The following is a 21,271-nucleotide window of genomic DNA, read 5'->3' as shown; positions in this document are numbered from 1 at the left end:
GAAGAGCAGTATCTAAAAAAAGAAGAAATGGAGTGAATTGTACGCCACCAGGAGGAGGAGGAGGAGGCAAGAAAATAATCTTGGATATTAATGAGGACGATAATGATTCCTGCACAAGTGCTGTTGCATAGCGTAAATGCGCGTAACAGGTGGCTGCACTGGCATTTAAGGGGAACCACCCGTCCCATCGGTCATTATCATGGGACTTAATTAAGCTTCATATGTGAAAGTGCAGGCATCACAGTTTCAAAATTATACGATGCCGACAACAAAATAGGAGTGAATATCATCCTCCTACGAAAACTCCTCTTCAAGCTGTAATGTAATTAGGTTTTACGTTCAAGTTGTTCCTAACGTAAGTCACTCTGTGTCTGTGACATACTGATGCAAGATCGAAGAGACAGGCAAGTGTACCCACGCACAAAACACACCTCTTCGGACGAAAGACACATCGCGCTTTCTTCCAGCACAACTTGTTGCGTGTTTGGTTCCACTGTCTGACACAAGTTGGACTCGTCTCAATAAGTTACTTCCTTCTGTAACTTTTGGATTTGACACAAAAAATAATGAGGATATTTATGCCCATCTACCAAACACTTTTTTTCTTTTTTAACTCAATCTAAACCATAGCTTCTCTATTTCATTTTATAGCAGCTTAATTACCCATTATTAGGAAAATTAAGGCTGTAATTAAAACTCTCAATTATTGTAGAATGCAAGAACAAAGAAGCAGATGGGAAATAGCGCACATAGAACACAAGTCTTCCAAGGTAGGCACGACGCGTTTCTTTGAGCCCAAATATATACAAGCCACACTGTAGGTTTCTACTTTTTGGATCTTTTTGTAATAGTCCACATGGAGCGGTCTTAACAAAAATGAAATGACACTTGGAAAATACTTAGCCTTTTCTTTTGGCACCTGCACTACACCTCTCCATTAAACTGGACTGATAAAAATGAACTTTTAAAATTTTTACACTCTGAAAAATGTTATCTTGATGTATTAAAAAGTTTTCCGATTAAATATTTGAAGACCTTCTAGAAAAAAAAATGTATTTTGAAAAAATTATAACTTTTGTATTTTCAGAACAGAACATTTTAGAATAAATTTTAAACTATTGGAAACATTTACTTCATGGTAATAAATCTTACTCCACAGTATTTTAGAATTATCGTGTCGTAATACATTTTTTTCAGAATGTGACGTGTAATAAATTTACGAAAAGTGTAAGAACTTTAAAATCATTTGGTAATTGCATTAAAAGGATGGAGGTGCGAAAAGCAAAGGCGAGAATATTTTTGGTGAAAAAAGGGGTGAGTGAGAATAAGATGGGAAAAGTGCCAGAAAAGAAATAGCACAGTGTAAGCCCAATAAAGGAGCGCGGCAATGTTTGAGAAAATGAAGGCCCACGAAATGCAGAGACAGAGACAGAAGAGAAGCAACGAGTTTGACCAAAGAAAAAATAGAGTTGAGAAGGAGTTTACTGTAGCTAGTTCCGGTGCGGATGAATGTACGAATGAATGAATGAAGTGATCGATTAGCTTCTTCACCGATCGAGTTTTGGTGAGAGGAGCAAAGTGAAGAAGAAATTGTAAAATGCTGCAACCACGCGCATTTCGCCCCCACATATCCTTGGCCTCATCCAACAGCGCCCCCTCCTTCTCCTCCTCCTCCTCCCCAAACCCTAACGACTCCCACCCTTCGCCGTCGCGTCACGCCCACGGCAATGGCGTCTCCTCCGCCTCCGCCTCCAGATCCCTCAAAACCCCCTCATCATTCGCCCACAACTACCGGATCGCCATCGCCCTGGTCCCATCCGCCCTCTTCCTCCTCGACCTCGGCGGCACCCCCGTCGTCGCCACCCTCGTCGTTGGTTTAATGATCTCCTACATCCTCGACGCCCTCAGCCTCAAGCCCGCTGCCTTCTTCGCCGTGTGGTTCTCCCTTATCTTCGCCCAACTCGCCTTCTTCCTCTCCGCCTCCTCCTCCCTCCTCGCCGCCTTCAACTCCTCCGTCGCTGTCGCTGCCATCGCCTCCTTCCTCTGCGCCCACACCACCTTTCTCCTCGGCGTCTGGTCCTCTCTCCAGTTCAGGTGGCTCCTCCTCGAAAACCCTTCCATCGCCGTTGCCCTCGAGCGCCTGCTCTTCGCCTGCCTCCCCATCTCCGCCTCCTCCCTCTTCGCCTGGGCTGCCATCGCCGCCGTCGGAATCAACAACGCCGCCTACTACCTCGCCGCCTTCAACTGCTGCTTTTACTGGCTCTTCTCCGTCCCTCGCGTCTCCTCCTTCAAGACCAAACACGAGGCCAGGTATCACGGCGGCGAGGCTCCCCGTGACAGCTTCATCCTCGGCCCCCTGGAGAGTTGCATCCACACACTGAACCTTCTCTTCGTTCCTCTCCTGTTTCACATTGCCTCCCATTACAATCTCCTTCTTTCTTCCGCTGCTTCCTTCTGCGACCTCATCCTCCTCTTCTTTCTTCCCTTCCTCTTTCAGCTCTATGCTTCCACCAGAGGGGCGCTCTGGTGGGTCACCAGCAACCCCAACCAGCTCCACAGCATTCGTATCGTCAATGGCGCTGTTGCTTTGGTTTTTGCCGTCGTTGCATTGGAGGTCAGGGTGGTTTTCCATGCCTTTGGGAGGTACATTCAGGTGCCCCCGCCGCTGAATTATGTTCTTGTGACTATTACCATGCTTGGAGGGTCTGCTGCTGCGGGTGCTTATGCCATGGGTTTGGTTTCCGATGCCCTCAGCTCTGTTGCCTTCACTACTTCTGCTATTGTGGTCAGTGCTGCTGGAGCAGTTGTTGTGGGGTTTCCCTTGCTGGTAAGCAGATTTAGAATTGTTAATTTTATTCACCGTTTAGTCTTTAGATTTTTGCTTCGTTGTGAAGCTACTTGGTGTAGGAGCGAGCTAGTGTTACAATTACAAGTTTTATTAAATTGTTGGTCAAACCCCTTTGACGCCTGTCATTGTAACAAATTCATTGTGTATTGTCCTGAAACAATTTTTCCTTAACGTGTGTTTTTTGGCACACTTGGGTGGAAACGTGGATCTAATATGTATACGCGATGATGGGAAAATTACAGATCATTAGATTCAAGTTAGCCTCAGAAGTCGGCATGTTCTTTTTTTTTTTTTCTAAAAGCTTTATAGCTTCATTATAAATTTAGAGTAGAAATCTGTGTAAACTATAGTCATCTTTTATATTTTTTCTTTTATTTCACTATTGACCACTGAAAGTGCTGCTGGCGTATACAATAATTGTTGGTAATTAGGATAAGTAAATGAGGCCATTCTGTGTATATTATTCTAGTTTAACATATATAGTAAATTAGAATGGCTATGAATAAAGTTACGTTTTGGACATCATTATACAAAACTGAGACAGCACCCAAACAGACCCAATTCTAACCCCATGATCCCCCCACACGGCTTGTAAATTTCTTACTCTCATCTGTCTATATGCTATACTGTCACCTTTTAACAAAAGTCATTATCCTGACCTATTACATTCTAAACCTTCAAATGTTTTCGTCAACATCTCCCCTTTAAAGGCACATATTCTTGCACTGTGTACTAGATTACGTCTGTATATTTCCATTTGGTGCATTTTTTTAATCTATTCCGAGCTGAATAAAATATGTATAGTAGTCAAGGTTAGAGGTTTAAAAATACAGTTAAAAAATGTTAAGCTTCTTGCAACGTTTTGAAGAAAACATTAGATGTACAGTAGGATCCATCTAAAGATATACCATATATATATATATATATATATATATATATATATATATATATATATATTGTGTGACGTGTTTGATTAGAGGGTGAGCTTGGGCAAAATGGTGAGATTTGTGGTGGCTTGGCTGCTCCTTTTTGTTACTTGTTTGGTTGGTATTATCTTGATTGGTTAGATACTTCTATAAATCAAGAACCAAATCAATCAGTGTTGCCATAGAAAGAGCTGATCCAAACTCCTTTTCCACTTATCCACCAGTTTGATCAAGTTGATGCTGTTTGATTATGTCCCTAATCTGTTCGTAAGTTGAGATTCAATCTGCACACACACATATTGGTGCTTAATCTTGTTGACTTATATGTTTTATGATAGGCAAGCCTTAGTTGGTTGTTTTGGTTTTATTAGTAATTTTATTGTATTATAATTTTTTCATGGTAGTGCAATATAAAATTTTCTGATGTAAGTATGCTTATCTCGTGCTATTGTTTTGTATTAGTATGGGAAACGCAGATTTATGCCAATACATATTCAAGGTCAATCTTTTGATTTCTGGGTGTGCTGGCACACAGAGATATGGTGGAGATCAGGTTATGTAAACCATTAAGCAATAAGCAGTTTTAACATCTAGGTTACCTGGGTTTAAGCTCCTTAGTTCAGTCTTAAATATAAGTGAGAAATGGACTTTCCGAGCCTTATAGTAATTAAAACTGGTATGCTTAATTTTAATGCAAATTTCGGTTTTATATGTATTAAATAATTAATCCTTGTAACATTTGAATTATATTTGCTAGTGTTCTTTAGCACAGCTGCTGATCCACTAAACCACCTGTCTAAGATGTGGAAAGCAGAAAACCTAGCTTAATATGCTGTTATTCATATTGCTTCATGAAATAACTGGTTGGTTAACTGCCTGCATTTTTCTTAAGAATTCAACTTTTGGAGTGCTGACTTCGTTGGTGGATGATGATAATATTGCTTATGTTTGGGTTAATATATATTTTTTCCAAATAACACATTTAGATTTTCTTTCTTTTTCTGACATATTTCACCCTTTGATTTGCAGTTCCTCCCTCTCCCTGCAGTTGCGGGCTTTTATTTGGCTCGGTTTTTTGAAAAGAAGAGCCTAGTGTCATACTTTGCTTTTGTTGTTCTTGGAAGCTTGATGGTTACATGGTTTGTTCTGCACAACTTCTGGGATTTAAACATTTGGATGGCAGGGATGTCCCTTAAATCTTTTTGCAAACTCATAATAGCAAATTCTGTCTTGGCTATGGCTATTCCTGGTTTGGCTCTACTACCTTCAAAGTTGAACCTTTTATCTGAGGCCAGTCTGATAAGTCATGCGCTGCTCTTATGCTACATTGAGAACCGTTTTTTCAATTATTCTAGCATCTACTATTATGGATTTGAGGATGAGGTGATGTATCCTAGCTATATGGTTGTGATGACAACTTTATTGGGTTTGGCTTTGGTGAGAAGGCTATCCGTGGATAATCGAATTGGAGGAAAAGCAGTTTGGATTTTGACTTGCCTCTATTTTTCAAAGATAGCCATGTTGTTTATTTCATCAAAGTCTGTTGTATGGGTTTCAGCAGTTCTCTTGTTGGCTGTTTCCCCTCCATTGCTTCTTTACAGGTAACTTTGTCAGTCTCTGGAATTTGTCAGTTTTGGGGGATCCTACCTTAAGTAACCTACATATTTTTGACCTCTAGACTTTATTTTCAAACTTGTGGTAATTCACTGTTGTTGGATTTTGTAGGGAAAGATCAAAAACAACTTCTAGGATGAAACCATGGCAAGGTTATGCACACGCCTGTGTAGTTGCCTTGTCTGTATGGTTCTGCCGTGAAACAATTTTTGAAGCTCTCCAGTGGTGGAATGGAAGGTCTCCTTCTGATGGTTTAATTTTGGGATTCTGTATACTGTTGACCGGATTGGCTTGTGTTCCAATTGTTGCTATTCATTTCTCACATGTTTTGGTATGTGTATCTATCTAATCCTGTGTTTTTCATTGTTTATTTTGGGAATGGGGATTTTATGACATCCATTATAATTTGCTAACTTTTGCCAGTAAATTGATTCACGACCAAGTAAACATTATCTGTGTTTGACAAAGTAATCAGTCATGTCTTTATTTTTTAGCTGCTTCTAAAGATTGACCATAAGCTGTTGTTTTCTTTTCAGTCTGCCAAAAGATGTCTAGTGCTGGTAGTCGCGACTGGTCTACTTTTTATTCTGATGCAGCCCCCTCTTCCTGTGTCATTGAGTTACCAGTCAGACCTGATCAAGACTGCCCGTCACTCTGCTGATGATATCTCAATTTATGGATATACAGCTGGCAAGCCTACCTGGCCTTCTTGGCTTCTTATTATTGCAATTTTGCTGACTCTGGCATCAGTTACATCCATTATACCCATCAAGTACATTGTTGAATTACGGACATTTTACTCCATTGCTATGGGGATTGCCCTTGGTATTTATATTGCTGCTGAATACTTTCTCTGGGCTGGCGTTCTGCATGTTCTCATTGTTGTCACTATGGTTTGTGCCTCCGTTTTTGTTGTCTTCACTCATCTGCCCTCTGCTACAAGCACAAAGGTTTTACCCTGGGTGTTTGCTCTACTTGTGGCTCTCTTTCCTGTTACTTATCTTTTGGAGGGCCAGCTGAGAATTAGAAATATTATTGAAGAAAGTGAGCTGGGAACTTTGGGTGAGGAGGAGAAGAAGCTTACAACATTGCTAGCAATTGAGGGTGCCCGGATATCTCTTCTAGGTTTGTATGCAGCAATCTTCATGCTTATAGCTTTGGAGATAAAGTATAAACTTGCTTCGATTTTGCGGGAGAAGGCTATTGATTCAGGTGGAGTCAGACAAAATCATGCTAATCAAAATGCATCTTCTACTTTCCTGCCAAGAATGAGGTTTATGCAGCATCGTCGGGCTACTACAGCACCATCCTTTACAATAAAGAGGATGGCTGCAGATGGAGCCTGGATGCCAGCTGTTGGAAATGTTGCCACAGTATTGTGCTTTGCTATATGTCTTGTCCTGAATGTTAATCTTACCGGTGGCTCAAACCGTGCCATATTTTTCCTGGCTCCCATCCTTCTGCTACTTAATCAGGACTCTGATTTTGTTGCTGGTTTTGGGGACAAACATAGATACTTTCCTGTGACTGTAGTCATATCAGCCTACTTTGTTTTAACTACCCTCTACAGCATATGGGAAGACGTTTGGCAAGGAAATAGTGGATGGGGTCTTCAAATTGGTGGACCAGACTGGATTTTCGTGGTGAAGAATTTAGCCCTTCTCATTCTTACATTTCCCAGTCATATACTTTTCAACAGGTACGTGTGGAGCCATACAAAGCAAAGTGACTCACCCCCGTGGATAACTTTGCCTCTTAATCTGCTTCCCATTGCATGTACAGATGTACTCAAGATTAAGATCTTGGGTATATTAGGAGTTATATATTCCCTGGCTCAGTATCTAATTACTAGGCAACAGTATATCTCTGGTCTAAAATACATCTAAACGACCGTCATATATTCTGTACGATATGTTTGTCAATTTAGGTATTGATGCACATGCTTGTCTTACCTAAATTTGTATGAGGAATATGGTGAAATGCATTTTTGCTATTACTTTTAACACATCCTGAAAATTTCAAATCAGTTTTCCTTGATGAGTTATAGTTTGGCTACTCGTATCTTAGTGTGGTTTGACGCATCTTTTGACGTGTCTGATGCTTCTGTGGAAATCAATCGAATTGATATGAAAATTATGATTTACCCTTGTTCTTGCTATCGTATTGGATGTGCTCACGAATACCAAATCGTTATTAGGAATTACGGAATGGTTTCTGTTTGTTAGCTTGATCTGATCAGTAGTCGTAGTTAACATTTTTGCGTTCGTGAGAATGATGTATACAATAATAGAGAACTTGTATTTGATTTTATTATGGTGGTCATAGCAGAGTTGTACAAGGAACGAAATTAGTCTTTAGCTTAATGGGCTAGGAAAACTTGTGTCTAGACAAAATATGTATGAAATACACTGTTATAAGCTTGTAATGGAGGGTTGAGCCTTGATACACTATTTTTTTTGGATTTTCGGTTTCATAGGAGTGTATTTTGTGCACTACACATCCTTTGACTGGTCTTCCTTTATAGCACCTCTTACATGTTCCAAGTTATTCAAGTCAAGCTTCTATGAAGTTAATTGCTTTGAAAAGCCAATATGTATTGGACAAACCGCCACATTAAAACTTCAATATGCATTTTTAATTCATACGATATTGAAAATATTAGTTCAGAAAGATAGTTTCACAATGAGTTAGTGTGTTAAACATATTAAATTTTTAAAATAAATATTATTTTTTGATTTCTTTTATGTATTTAGCAATACATAATATATAAGAATTAAACTTCATAATGAATAATTAAAGATTTCATATAATATATAATGTACACTGAATTAAAAGATAAAAAATCAGTCCAATTCGAGTTCTATTTTTTAATTTATTATAAAATATTTCATTTTATCAACTCTATTTAACTTGAGCTTGTGATGGCTTGAGGTAATTCATAAGCTCATTTTGCTGAACCTTCAAACTTCTCTCTAGTTTTTAAATGCATATTATGTTTTTGGATAAATGACCTTCATCTCCCTAATATTTTAACATTTTAATCTTTATGACGCTCACCTTATCATATTGAAACCATTCAATTTGTTTGTTTACAGAAAATATTTAATTTTTATATTTTCAATTTATAATTTTTTTAATTTAAATTTTAGTTAATGTAACATTTTAAAACAATTAAGGGAGTTGACTGGCATTTTTTTAGGAAAATATAAGTTAAATATGTGTAGTTACTAAAAACATGAGGAATGAATGTTTATTTAGAAGATAAGTATAAGTATGTATATCATTTTACTGAAAACATAAAGGGAATACTTATTTATTTTAAAACAAAAAATTACAAATGTGGTTTAATATAAACTCAATTAGAAAAAGATAATACAATTCTGTTTCCTAGTTAAATTTTTTTAATGCAACATTAGGATAAAAATGTTTTTTAAGTAAGGTCTCTTTTAGTTCATACTATAGGGGTGATAGAAAAGATCAACATCATTTCTCTTATCAAGGAATTTCTTCCTGCACCTCTATGTTTTCTTTCACCACCCTATACTTTCTAAAATTTTAATTATACCGCATTTGAAATTAATAGAAAAGAATGATATATGATTTTTTTTTATTTTAATTATAGTTTCGATTATGTAATACTTAGATATTTTAGATTGTAATTCAGAAATATTAATTTTATATATTTTGAATTTCATAATATGAAATGTATATTTGCATTTGAAACTTTACATCCATAATGTAAATTCGGCATATTACGTTCTGACCATAATACAAATTTATATTTTTAATTATATAATCTGTATGCAAATTTAAAAGATAATTTAAAATGGAAATTATATTTTAGATTGTATGATATATAAAATTCATACTCTGGATTGTATAATGGTGATGCAAATTTAAAATATAATTCAAAATATAATTTTCCGTTATGAATTTTATAGTCCAAAATTAAATTTTGCATTACAGTGTAACAATATTAAATATCAATTAAAGTTAAAGGGTGAAGCTTCTCATATATACTAAAAGTAGAGATATTAAAATGAGTTAATCTAGCTCATACGAATTGGATCACTACAGGTTAAGATAAAAGAGTATCAACTCAACTTGTTTTTTTTGAGTCAAAAATTTTAGAATCAATTTACCAAATGTTGATGAGTTAATGGATTAACTCATTTACAAATATTTTATTTTACAATATATTTTATATATTTATTTGAGAGTGGATTGACTTAATTTATTTTTTTATAATAGTATATCTAAAGTGTTTACCTAATTATTCAAATATTATTATAAATATAGTAGTTAAACATTTAAATATCAACATATATAACTTGACAAAGCAGATAAATTAAACATCCAAACCAAACTATTAAAACATTATTGAACATCCTAATATCTAAAAAATCAATTTGTTAATGTATATGATTAAAAGTAATAAATAATCATAATAATTTAAAAAAAATGATAAAAATTAATAAAATGTTGTTGGTGGGTTATAAGTCATCATCTTGAATCCGGCTTGAATCACCAGGTTAAGTGAAGTTCAATTCACCTTCAACCCGGCTCGAATCCAGATTAAGTTTAACTTACTTTTGAAAAAACTGAAAATTTTTAACCCAATCCTACTCAAACCAATGATGAACCGACTCACCGAAAGATTAAAATCCATTTAAACATTTTGAATCATCTTTTTCTTAATTTTTTTTTACTCTTTCGGTCCAAACAAGTATGGGACTAGAAATATGAACTTATGGGACGCTGCTTTATATTCCTAACTAACAACATTTTTTCCTATACCAACTCTGCATTTTCAATTTTAATAATGTTTGGTAGTATATAAAATCAATTATATTAAAATTTAACTATAGAAAAATTAATGATCCTTCTTCTGCATTTTAATAAGTCCACACTTTTGCTGAACTGGTGATTAATCAGCACGAAAAACCAAAGAAAATATTTTGCAACAAAGAAAGGTGATTGAAAAGAAACCTAGGAAAAAAAAAGGAAAAAGAATATTTCAAACTTTGTCTTCTCCAAACTTTGAAAGATTCCTCTTAGGAAGATACTGAAAAAGCTGTTTCCTCTTTCTCTCTTGCTTTCCAGGTTTTGCTAACTAAAATGATTCCGTTGACATTTTCAGGTACCACAAACACTGCATTTCTCTGATTCACTTCCAAAATATTCATCCTCTTCAATTTTCTCTTCAAAATATTTATTTTCTTTTCTTCTTTTTCTACTTTATATGTTCTTCAAAATAACACCCTCATTCTTCTATTTTTCTTCTTTCTCTTTTCCTCTGCACAGTGTTTTAAATTATTTTTGGATACATATATAATTCAATTATGTTATGTAAGTAAGATAATTGCATGTTATTTACTTTAGTATATTATGAACTCTAATTTTTAGTTTTGAAACATTTTATACTTTTAACTCAATTTTTTTTTATAGAAGTATATAATTTATTTCACTATCATGTCACAAGCAATGATTATTATTTGTACTGCAATTTGTTTCTTAAATATTATCATCACATTTTTTAAAAAAGAAAGCACAATATTTATTATAATATATTAAAAATAAAATAAATTATGTTTGATTACCTAATTTATATAAAATAATAATTGATATATCACTACACACTCAATCATGTTAATTGATTTTATTACTTTATTAGGGATTTCATCCCAAACTAATCAAAGTTAATAATAAGAATTAAAAAACATTAAAAGGATTATATCCTTTGAAACATAATATTTGTATATTAATGTAATTACAAAGCTAGAAACTTTCTATATGAAATTATTGTACTCATATATAAACAGAATATTTGAGAGGGATATTGTGAAAAGGAAGAAAAAAAATCATGTGGATCGAAAATAAAAGAATATGTTGGATAGATATAGATTTAGAAAAGCAAAATGTGATATTAAAAATTCTGATTCTTACTTTATGCCACCTTTTAGCTCTTGGAGTGGAGAAACAAAAGAAGATATTCTTAAAATCATACTTTGCACATTTTAGAATATGTTTGAATCACTCAACAATTTATCATTTGCCTCCACGCATTTAGAATAATAACAAAATTCTATCTTTATTTCTTACTTCCACATAAATAAATATCATAGTCACCGTCACCACACAATTACGTAACTTTCACATTTTCATAAGATAAGTATCATACATTCTTCGTTCCCAGAAATCTGAAATTTCGTAATATTTGTGTCTAATTCAACTCTACAAAATTAACTTATAAAATAAAATTTATATCTTAATTATATATTATAAAATTGTCTTATTTTTATTTGACGTGAATCTTTCGATGTAACGTGTGAAATTAAAGTAACAATAAAGTAATTGGGGATAAATCAATATAATATTCATTTTCAGACTTAGTTGAATTTAAAATTTTGCAAAAAGAGATAAAATAATGTATTTACCTCATATTATGGTTCAATTTTAAATTTTTTTGATATAAACTATAATTTAATGATCTCATTATCGAAATTGAAGTGACAATATAATATTTAAGAAAAGTTATTATACATTGTCATTGTTATTTTTGCTACGAGTGGACATATTCTGACAATGATACTTTGCATATTTTCGAATAATTGAATCAGCGAAGAATTTTATCATCTACTTTCGTATCTGCCTCCACAAATCTAGAATAAGGAAATTCTCTCTTTATTTCTTACTCCCTCAAAAAAAAGTATAAGTGGACCATCATACTATGCTTCACATATTCATAAAATAAAAAATAAATTTGATTCAAAAACAAATCATTTTTCAATGAGGGACTCCAACAATCCCATACAAACAATACAATAACCAATTTACCCACAAACTTGTAAAATAAAAATATAAAATCTTGAATGTACTTCGTACCATTTTAATAATCCGAAATACACACCTAATTTAAGGTATATATATAAATTTTATATTGAATAAAAATAAAAAACTATACAAAATATAAAGAAAAAAAATATTCATAAATTTATTGTTTTATGATTTTTAATTCGATGCAGTAGTGTTAATTTCTTATGATAATTAGACTTATGTTTTAATTGTATTTAATTTTTTTAGGTAAATTCTTTGTTGAAAGATCGATTATTGATATTAAATTTGAGTGTTCATCCATTGTAAGAAAATATTATATTATTGATGAAATTTTATCAATAAAAAGAATATGTTTGTAAAATAGGATTTATTAACAAATTTTATCGATGGAATTTTTTCTTTTTTGTAAAATAGAATTTATCACCAAATTTAAGGATTTTAATTACAGATGAATATTTCATTGGTAATGAAGTCATTGGTAATGCAAATTTTTATTATTGTCGAATATTTTTGTTCTAAAAATTCATCTGAAAAATGGAGGCCAAAGTTATTGCTTCAACTTTGATCATATTGTCATAAAATCCATATTGTCATAAAATCCATTGATAAATTCGTCTGTAGTGTTTTTTTTTAAATATTGGTAATTGAACTTTTGAATATTTTTTTTTTTGATAAATCTATTGGTAATTTAACTTTTGAAAATTCATTGATAAATCCATCGTTCATTAAAATCTTTAAAATTTGTTGGTATTTTAGTCGGTAAAATATGTCTTATTTTCTTGCTAAATAGGACTAAGAGTGTGTTATAAATTATTAAATGCAGGAGGATGAATAGAAGAGAAGAATAAGTGAAGAAGGAGGAGGGGAAAAATAAAGAGAAAGAGGAGGAGGAGTCAAAGGTGGAGGATGCAGCAGCAGTGACAATAACAATAACGAACAACAAAGGAGGAAGAAAAATAATAGAAAGAAGACGAAAAACAAATTAGAAGAAGAAAAAGATGAAGAAAGATTTGGGCTGTCAATAATTACCGATGTATTTTATATCATTAATAAAATTTTACGATGAACTTTTGACAGTCAGTAGCCATATATAATATATAATTTTGCATTTCCGATAGAGTTTTGTACTTGTTAACATATTTGATTCGTTGATTGGTCTAATTTTTCGTATAATGATCTTGCTCACCAACTTAAACGAATATAATGGTATGCCAAATTAATAGTAGACTATCTAATCGAATCATAAGCTGGAAATTAAGTAGAGATCATTTTTCACATATTATTACATTTAAGTTTTCTTTTGAAAGGTTTGCGTGAATAAGGGTTGCAAGAGGAAAAAAAAACTTCAGGATAAAAAAGATTTCGTATACAAAGGTATCTCCTTGCTCTTATATAATGTCTTTCATTTTAATTTTTGTTTTATGTTTTTAATGTTTGGCTAATAATGACAAGCTAAAATCATGACCTAAGTATAACCATTGATCCCTGTGTTATTTTAACATAAATTGTGTTGCTATTTATAAATTTTACAAAGAATTGATCATTTTGAATATTATTTTAGTTTATTGATAAAAAAAGTTGACATACATATTGATTAACTAAAGCGTATGACAATAAAGTTTAGAAACTTGCATAATCAATTACAACAGTTAGGTTTAGAGGTTTTTATAATCAATTAGGTTTAACGTCAAAATAACATTTTTAAATACGAGTCTTTAAACGAATCTAAATTTTTTATTGATTTTTGTAGTGTTGTTTTTTATTGAACATTAAAAATATATTGTGTTAATATTTTAAATATTTTTTTAATATATTTTAAAAAGTTAAAATTAGTGGTAATCAGTGTATTATAAAGATACAATAGAGAATTTAAATTCGTCTCTAAACGTTATATTTACTCATCAACAAAACTTAAAAGTTGTTAACTGAAATATGTTTAACTAGCATTTATTCTTTTTATTTATACCTTTTTATCTTGAAAAAGATGAAAATGAAAAGAAAAATGAGAAACTTATATATAAAAGAGAATATTATGTAGATAGATAACAAGCTTTATTAATAACAAAAGGAAAAGGGCTTTACAAAGTCTAACAAACTTAAATAATGAAATTGATAATACTTCAATTCAACAAGGAACGAATTTCAGTTATAACATTCTAAGATAGTGGTAGAGATGAAGAGTGTATTAAGAAAAATCAAAGTCACTTATGAAATAAAAATAAGTAGTATCTAAATTATTATTAATTAAGAAAATAAGGTGTATAAACCTTGCATTGAACAAAGAAAGTCAAATAATGCATTAGTTATTTTGAAAAATGATCTCAAAACTCGACCTTAATGATGGCAATACTCTGAGGTCATGAAACTCGATTACTAAATTTTGATAGGAAGATTCAAAAGGTGAAAGAATCCAAACCTTTATTGTGAACAATTTTTTGTTCTATATTCTCTCTTTATACATATATATCGACAATAACCTTATTTCTTTGTACACAACTTCTATATTGAGAGAAAATGATTGAGTGAGAACAAACTCAGTGGAGAATATATAATTTATGATATCAAAATATTTATAATAAAAAAATGTGTAAAGTATAAAAGGATTTTGAGAGTTATTTTTTTTGAAATGTAAATTTTTTTTTTGGGTTAAATATGTTTTTAGTCCCTCAAATTTCAGTGAATTTTGAAATTAGTGTCTCTTTGAAACTTTATACCAATCCAGTCCTTCATCTTTAGAAATGCGTGGATTTAGTCCTTTTTATTAATTTTTGTTAAGTTTATTTGACATTTTAAACGCATCTTATAATAATATTTGAGTTAATATTAAAACGAAAATGTGTCAAATGGTGTAAACGATTCAAATACTATCATGAAATGCACTTGAAACGTCAGATAAACTTAACAAAATTTGGTTAAAAGCACTAAATTCACGCACTTTTAAGGATGAAGGACTAAATTGGTATAAAGTTTCGAAGAGGGAGTAATTCCAAATTTTACTGAAACTTGAGGGACCAAAAACATATTTAAGTATAAGAATAATATATAAAAACATGTAAAATATATAGAGTTAGTACTTTGTTTAAAGTTATATTAAGAAATATAAAAGTAAGGAAAATTATACATGTAAAATACTTTTTCAAATAGAATTTGAACCCTAATCCAATACACGTCTTTAATTTTTATATTTAAGTCATAGATTTCCAGTAATACAGTGTGAGGGACCATCAAACACTGCTCTTATTTATGTGTTAGTATTCCATTAATCCTGTGAGAAGTACTATAAGATGATGAATGAAAGTTTTACATCACAGTTTACAACCAGTAGTGATCTTAATTATGTCATAATTTTTTTTTGGCTATTCAATGCAAATGCATGTTAATGTGCTTATACACACACACTTTTATATATATATATATATATATATATATATATATATGCTTGTTACACAATTTGTACCGCAAAATTTTAGTTTTTTTCTCAAGCATATATACCGAAAACCGAAAAGTATAATGATATTATGGTTTTTATCTTTTGACTTATATCCTTTATTTTTTGATATGATTTATTGTGAGTCATGAATTAATATATAACTATATTTTTCTTTAAAAGAATCAATGACTCATACTAAATTATCTCAAAAAATAAAAAATAAGAGTCAAAAAAAAAATTATAGGATAATTTTCCTACAGAAAAAAGATAATCGTTAAACGCTTAAAACATGTTGGAAGTCCTTCCAGAACAAAATGAAAAGAAAAAAATGAGAATCTGATGATGTTACAGCAGTTGCATATATATAAATGGAAGCCATGTCCTTGATATGAATTATAGGAAAGTGAGAAAAGAAAAGCAAATAAGATTGAAATAATGCGTGGAACAACGAACCCTCTTGTTGTTGGACGTGTAATAGGAGATGTGGTGGAACCATTTGCATGTTCGATTCCTCTGAGAGTTGTGTACAACCATAACAAAGAAGTGATCAACAGTGGTGAACTCAAACCCTCCCAAATAATCATCCCTCCAAGAGTTGAGGTTGGTGGAGATGATCTCAGGACCCTTTACACTTTGGTACAACCTTTTACTTTTCTTAAACCTAAAATCAAACTTCTCATCTTCTTCATTAAGCTAAATCATGCTCATTCATGCATGTATACTAATCTTGCAGGTCATGGTGGACCCTGATGCACCCAGCCCAAGTAACCCAACTATGAGGGAATATCTTCACTGGTAATTATTAACTTCTCAATACAATTCTTATCTCAATCACTTGCTTATTTTTTAAGCTATATAAATTAGGGTTTAAGATTTAGGATTTAGATATTAGATATGAAAAACTTATCTGATTAATAAATAGATATAAATAGATAGATGGTGTTGGAATGTAAAGAGATATTGAATTTTCTGCATAATTGTATCCTCTTTGTCTTGGTTTTTGAATCCATTGAACACCACAAACATCGTCACCAGCACTATGTGAGTGCTTGTGTTTTCAGGTTTGTTATATACCGAGGAGCTTCTTTTATGCAGCTCAAACTTTCTTCCTAAACTTATGAAAAATATATGATTCTCATTTTTCTGATTCTTTTATTTTCTGACATGGTTTAGTGTGAGTTATTGATTAATATATTATTATTTTTTTTCTTTAAAAAAATCAATGATCCACACTAAGTCACATCATAAAGTAAATGATGAGAGTCAAAAAATAGGAATCACAATGTAATTTTCCTAAATATATATGTATAAAAGTCAAAGAAAAACTAACTGGACAATAATATTTTGACAACTAAATTTTAATAATTTTTTTTACAACCTGAAATGATATTTTTTAATTTGTTTTAGAATACATAAAAATGAGAAAATAGAAAAATAAAAAGTCACTTAAAATATGTCACTAATCATAAAAGAAGATTGTCGAAATTTAGTTGTTAAAAAATCATTAAATTATTTTTAACATTTTTCATTGTACAATTTGAAAATACATTTCCAATTACATGATTTAAAAATAAAAATAAAAATAAAAATAAATGTATAATTAAAAAACCTAAAAACATTTTCTAACTTTTTGGAATATATTTTATAGTTGAAATTTGTTTTTTCAACCCATGGATCATAGGGTGAGAGAGAGAAAAAAAATAGAATGGATAAAGAGAGGGGTGCGTCATGTCATGGCCCAATGGGCCTTCGATGGGTATTCGTTTCGGTCGTCATAATTTTTTTCTTGTTTATTTTATAATGCAACCAATTTAACTACATAACTTCTTAAAATATCGACAAAATGATTGAACAAACGTAAAATAACTGATATAAGTTACAGATATAACTTGCCAATTTACCTTTTTAGTTTAATTTTGATCATTTGTAATATGGTGTAATTTATGTTATGAGTGAAAAATATAACAACTATTATTTTTTTTATTCAACACACTTTTTATTTATTTTACACTATTAAAATCTTTTTGTATAGGGAAGTTATTTTTCTAAAAGAGGAGTACTTACAAGTTTTAAGAAAAGAGGACTAACAAGTTAACAACACATTTTCTAACATAACTTTTTCTTGATACACACTTCATTGATCAGAACTTGTTGAAAACTAAATGGATAGGATTCAGAGTTAGTAACCGATAATCAATTTATAAAAATATTAATTATCATACTTTATATTTTATTAATGAGAAAGACTTACATCAACCCACACGTAGACTTTTTCTTTTGTAATATGAAAGCTATATATATATATATATATATATATATATATATATATATATATATATATATATATATATATATTTGTGATTTTTAATAAACTTCAATAAATAATAAAATATTGTAATAACAGTTTACTTCAACAAAAAAAAAAAAAAACCTATTTTTCTACTTTCACTCCAATATAATAGTTTTAAACTTTTACATCCATAACATTTTCTTTTCTTTCAATAAAACGTATGTTGAATTACTGTGTTAATATGATAGAAAAAAAAAATCATTGAATCAAAATTAAAAATGATAAATAATTAAAAGAAAAATGTAATTATGAAAACTTATTAGTTTTTGTAATTATGTTTTTTTTAGTTATATATAACTTTTAATCTCGTTTCGTCAATTCTTATTATTTGTTTTTTTATTTTTATTTTATAATGACTAATGATTATTACAATGATTACTTTAACTATAATCATTAACTAGAACTAGAATAGTTTATTTTAAAAGTAAGATTGAATTTATGTCATAAAAGATTATCTTTACAATCAAAATTACTTAATAATTGTGTGTAAGACTGTTTGTCTGGATCGAAAAATCCGATGATTCAATTATACTAGTGTACATATAAGCGTTGTCACGCCTGTATGTACGCATTTTTTAAATATGCGTGATATTATATTCATAGGTGATGATAATGTATTGTTTTTAAGTTAATATATCAGAAAAGTTTAGAGAATAATGGTTGATAAACAGAGAAAAAAAGAAAAAGCAAAGATAGATGATTTAAGAAAAAACTTGTAAAAATAATGGTCAATTTTAAAAAATGTAATAAATAATTATATTTTAAATAATAAAATTGATATTTTAAAATGTGAACACAAATAGAATCTTTTTTATATATTTATAGATTATGTTAACATTTAATTTTTTTTATCGAGTAAAATCCAATTCAGTCCAAACTAATTCATTTTCATACGATTTCATGTAATAAGTGTAGTATGAGTGAGAAACCCAACTTAGAATCATTTTTATACATGTACTGTGGACAAATTATGTTATATTATTAGTTTTTGTCGAGAATTAATTTGAACAAAGTTTTCATTGATGTATTGATTTAATTGAAGCTTAATCAATCTTTTGTAAAGATTATATTATCTTTTACGTAGATTGATACTTAATAATTACACCTATTAATAAAAAAAATCAAAATTTTGACCAATTGATAGAACCCAATCTAATTTACTCAACAATGGGCTGAGTTGGATTCAGATTAGTGTAAAAAATGCAGAAAATGTCAACCCAACCTGATATTGGGTAATGAATTTATTCAGATCTATCAAGTTCAGCCCGCTAACATCTCTGATATGTCTATATTTTAAAAAATAATTTACATTATATATATATATATATATATATATATATATATATATATATATATATATATATATATATATATATATATATATATATATATTATTGATCTATGTCTACGGATCAAGTTAACATTAAAAGAATTATTATTCACCTTTTTTTTTCTTTCTAACTATTGTAATTAATAAGTATAATTTTTAAATGGTAAAAGAAAATAAGATCAAAATTAACTCTTTTGAACTTACAACATCACTGAGCCAATAATCTTTTTTAGTTTTTAAGGATTATGTTAAGAAGCTACCCTTTAAGTATATTTTAAAATACATAATAAAAATTTGCTAACATACTTCTAAAATACGTAAGATATAACTTGCTAAAGTTCCTTTGTTTAAAAAAATGTATGTATGCTATCAATTCTTTGTGTTTGTTAGTATACATCAATTTTTTAAAATAATTAGTAAGTTATAATTACGATTATGTTAGAATTAGTCTAAAACGCTATTTCTTTTTCTTCGATGGATCTTTAGGATGGTAATCAACATTCCAGCAACAACAGGGACAAACTTTGGTACGTACCTGAACTCTTTTATTTTTATTTTTATTACTACTTTCTTCTATTGTTTTTTTATTATTAACCATCATATATATGTTGGGTTATATATTCTTTTACATATATGGTTATAAGAGATTGTAATTTCATATGGATATATATGACATTAGTCTTACACATATAAAATATTTGATATCACTTTTACACCAAAATCTTAAAACAATAGTGTTATGGGTCTTTATTCTTATATAGTGTTTAACTTTGTCTATTATATCCAATGTTAGACTTTGACTCACACTTGAGCTATTTCCAACAATATATATTAATTTGACAGGAGAAGAGATTGTGAGTTATGAAAGTCCAAGACCAACATCAGGGATTCATCGTTTAGTATTTGTGTTGTTTAAACAACCTGGTAGACAGTCCATACATGCTCCTGGGTGGCGTCAAAATTTCATCACCAGAGATTTTGCCGAATATTACAATCTTGGACCACCAGTTGCTGCTATCTACTTCAATTGCCAACGTCAATCTGGTTCTGGGGGAAGGAGACTCATCTTATAATCATCATCATAGAGATTTATATGTACTATACAAGTCTAAGTTTCATACTAAAATAACATAAGATCTTTGATGGAGAGTATAAGTGTTTAGAACTTAGGTTATCAGAATGAGATTTTCATAAATAGAACGTGAAGTATGTATTTGGTTGGTAGCTTTATGTATCAAGCGATGTCACCTTTATTAGAAGTTCGACATTGAATATAAATAATGTTATTTTATAATTATATAAGTAAAAACAAATCTTATCTTTCAAACTGATTTTATAAAATTGAATTGAATTTAAAATTTACTCCTTAATATGTATCAGAATCATAAATTACATAATTTGTTGTTTGTTTCATTATTATTCTTTTCTCTATGAAAACACAAACATGTTCCAATAATATCCAAACTCCACTCATTCTCACTAGTGACACATCTTTACTAGCATCCATATAACAAGGATTTGATCTCTAACTCGTACATTTATAACTTCAATATTAAATTGTCGATGATATATATATATATATATATCACCCTAACATAAGTATATTTTTTGCATGTGATCTTAGTGTCTCATGGGTGAAGTTTCACGATCCACAATAGAAATGCCTAATGGACCAATAGATTGGACCAGTGGTACTAAGCCCAAGTGTAGATATATGTAGGCCTAATTAATAGTTCATTGGGATAAAGAATTTTATAATCCCACTTGGCTTGAAGCATACACACACTCTCACAAACATTATATATATATATATATATATATATATATATATATATATATATATATATATATATATATAAATCCAAATTTTTATTATTTTTATTGTACATAGATGTGTTGAAAAAAAGCACACACATCTATGATATTATTTTTATTG

The 21,271-nt window shown here is 30.4% G+C and overlaps 2 protein-coding genes across 2 annotated transcripts; both read left to right on the top strand.

Annotated features, from left to right (window-relative positions):
- The first annotated feature begins 1,414 nt into the window (after positions 1-1,414).
- On the top strand, positions 1,415-7,425 carry LOC114183888. Its single transcript, XM_028071057.1, has 4 exons — positions 1,415-2,827; positions 4,804-5,375; positions 5,500-5,719; positions 5,925-7,425. The coding sequence occupies exons 1-4, from the start codon at positions 1,598-1,600 to the stop codon at positions 7,272-7,274; spliced, it is 3,372 nt and encodes a 1,123-aa protein (XP_027926858.1). The 5' UTR covers positions 1,415-1,597; the 3' UTR covers positions 7,275-7,425.
- An 8,641-nt stretch (positions 7,426-16,066) lies between these two features.
- On the top strand, positions 16,067-20,616 carry LOC114185975 (protein FLOWERING LOCUS T-like). The gene is made up of 4 exons (XM_028073966.1): positions 16,067-16,291; positions 16,389-16,450; positions 19,822-19,862; positions 20,179-20,616. Exons 1-4 carry the CDS (start codon positions 16,091-16,093, stop codon positions 20,406-20,408), a joined length of 534 nt encoding a protein of 177 aa, XP_027929767.1. The 5' UTR covers positions 16,067-16,090; the 3' UTR covers positions 20,409-20,616.
- Positions 20,617-21,271: the final 655 nt, after the last annotated feature.

Source organism: Vigna unguiculata, chromosome 5 (assembly GCF_004118075.2).
Source record: "Vigna unguiculata cultivar IT97K-499-35 chromosome 5, ASM411807v1, whole genome shotgun sequence".
Classification (NCBI taxonomy): domain Eukaryota; kingdom Viridiplantae; phylum Streptophyta; class Magnoliopsida; order Fabales; family Fabaceae; genus Vigna; species Vigna unguiculata.
The sequence above is the reverse complement of the archived record's forward strand: the minus strand, read 5'-3'. Positions and strand labels throughout refer to the sequence as shown.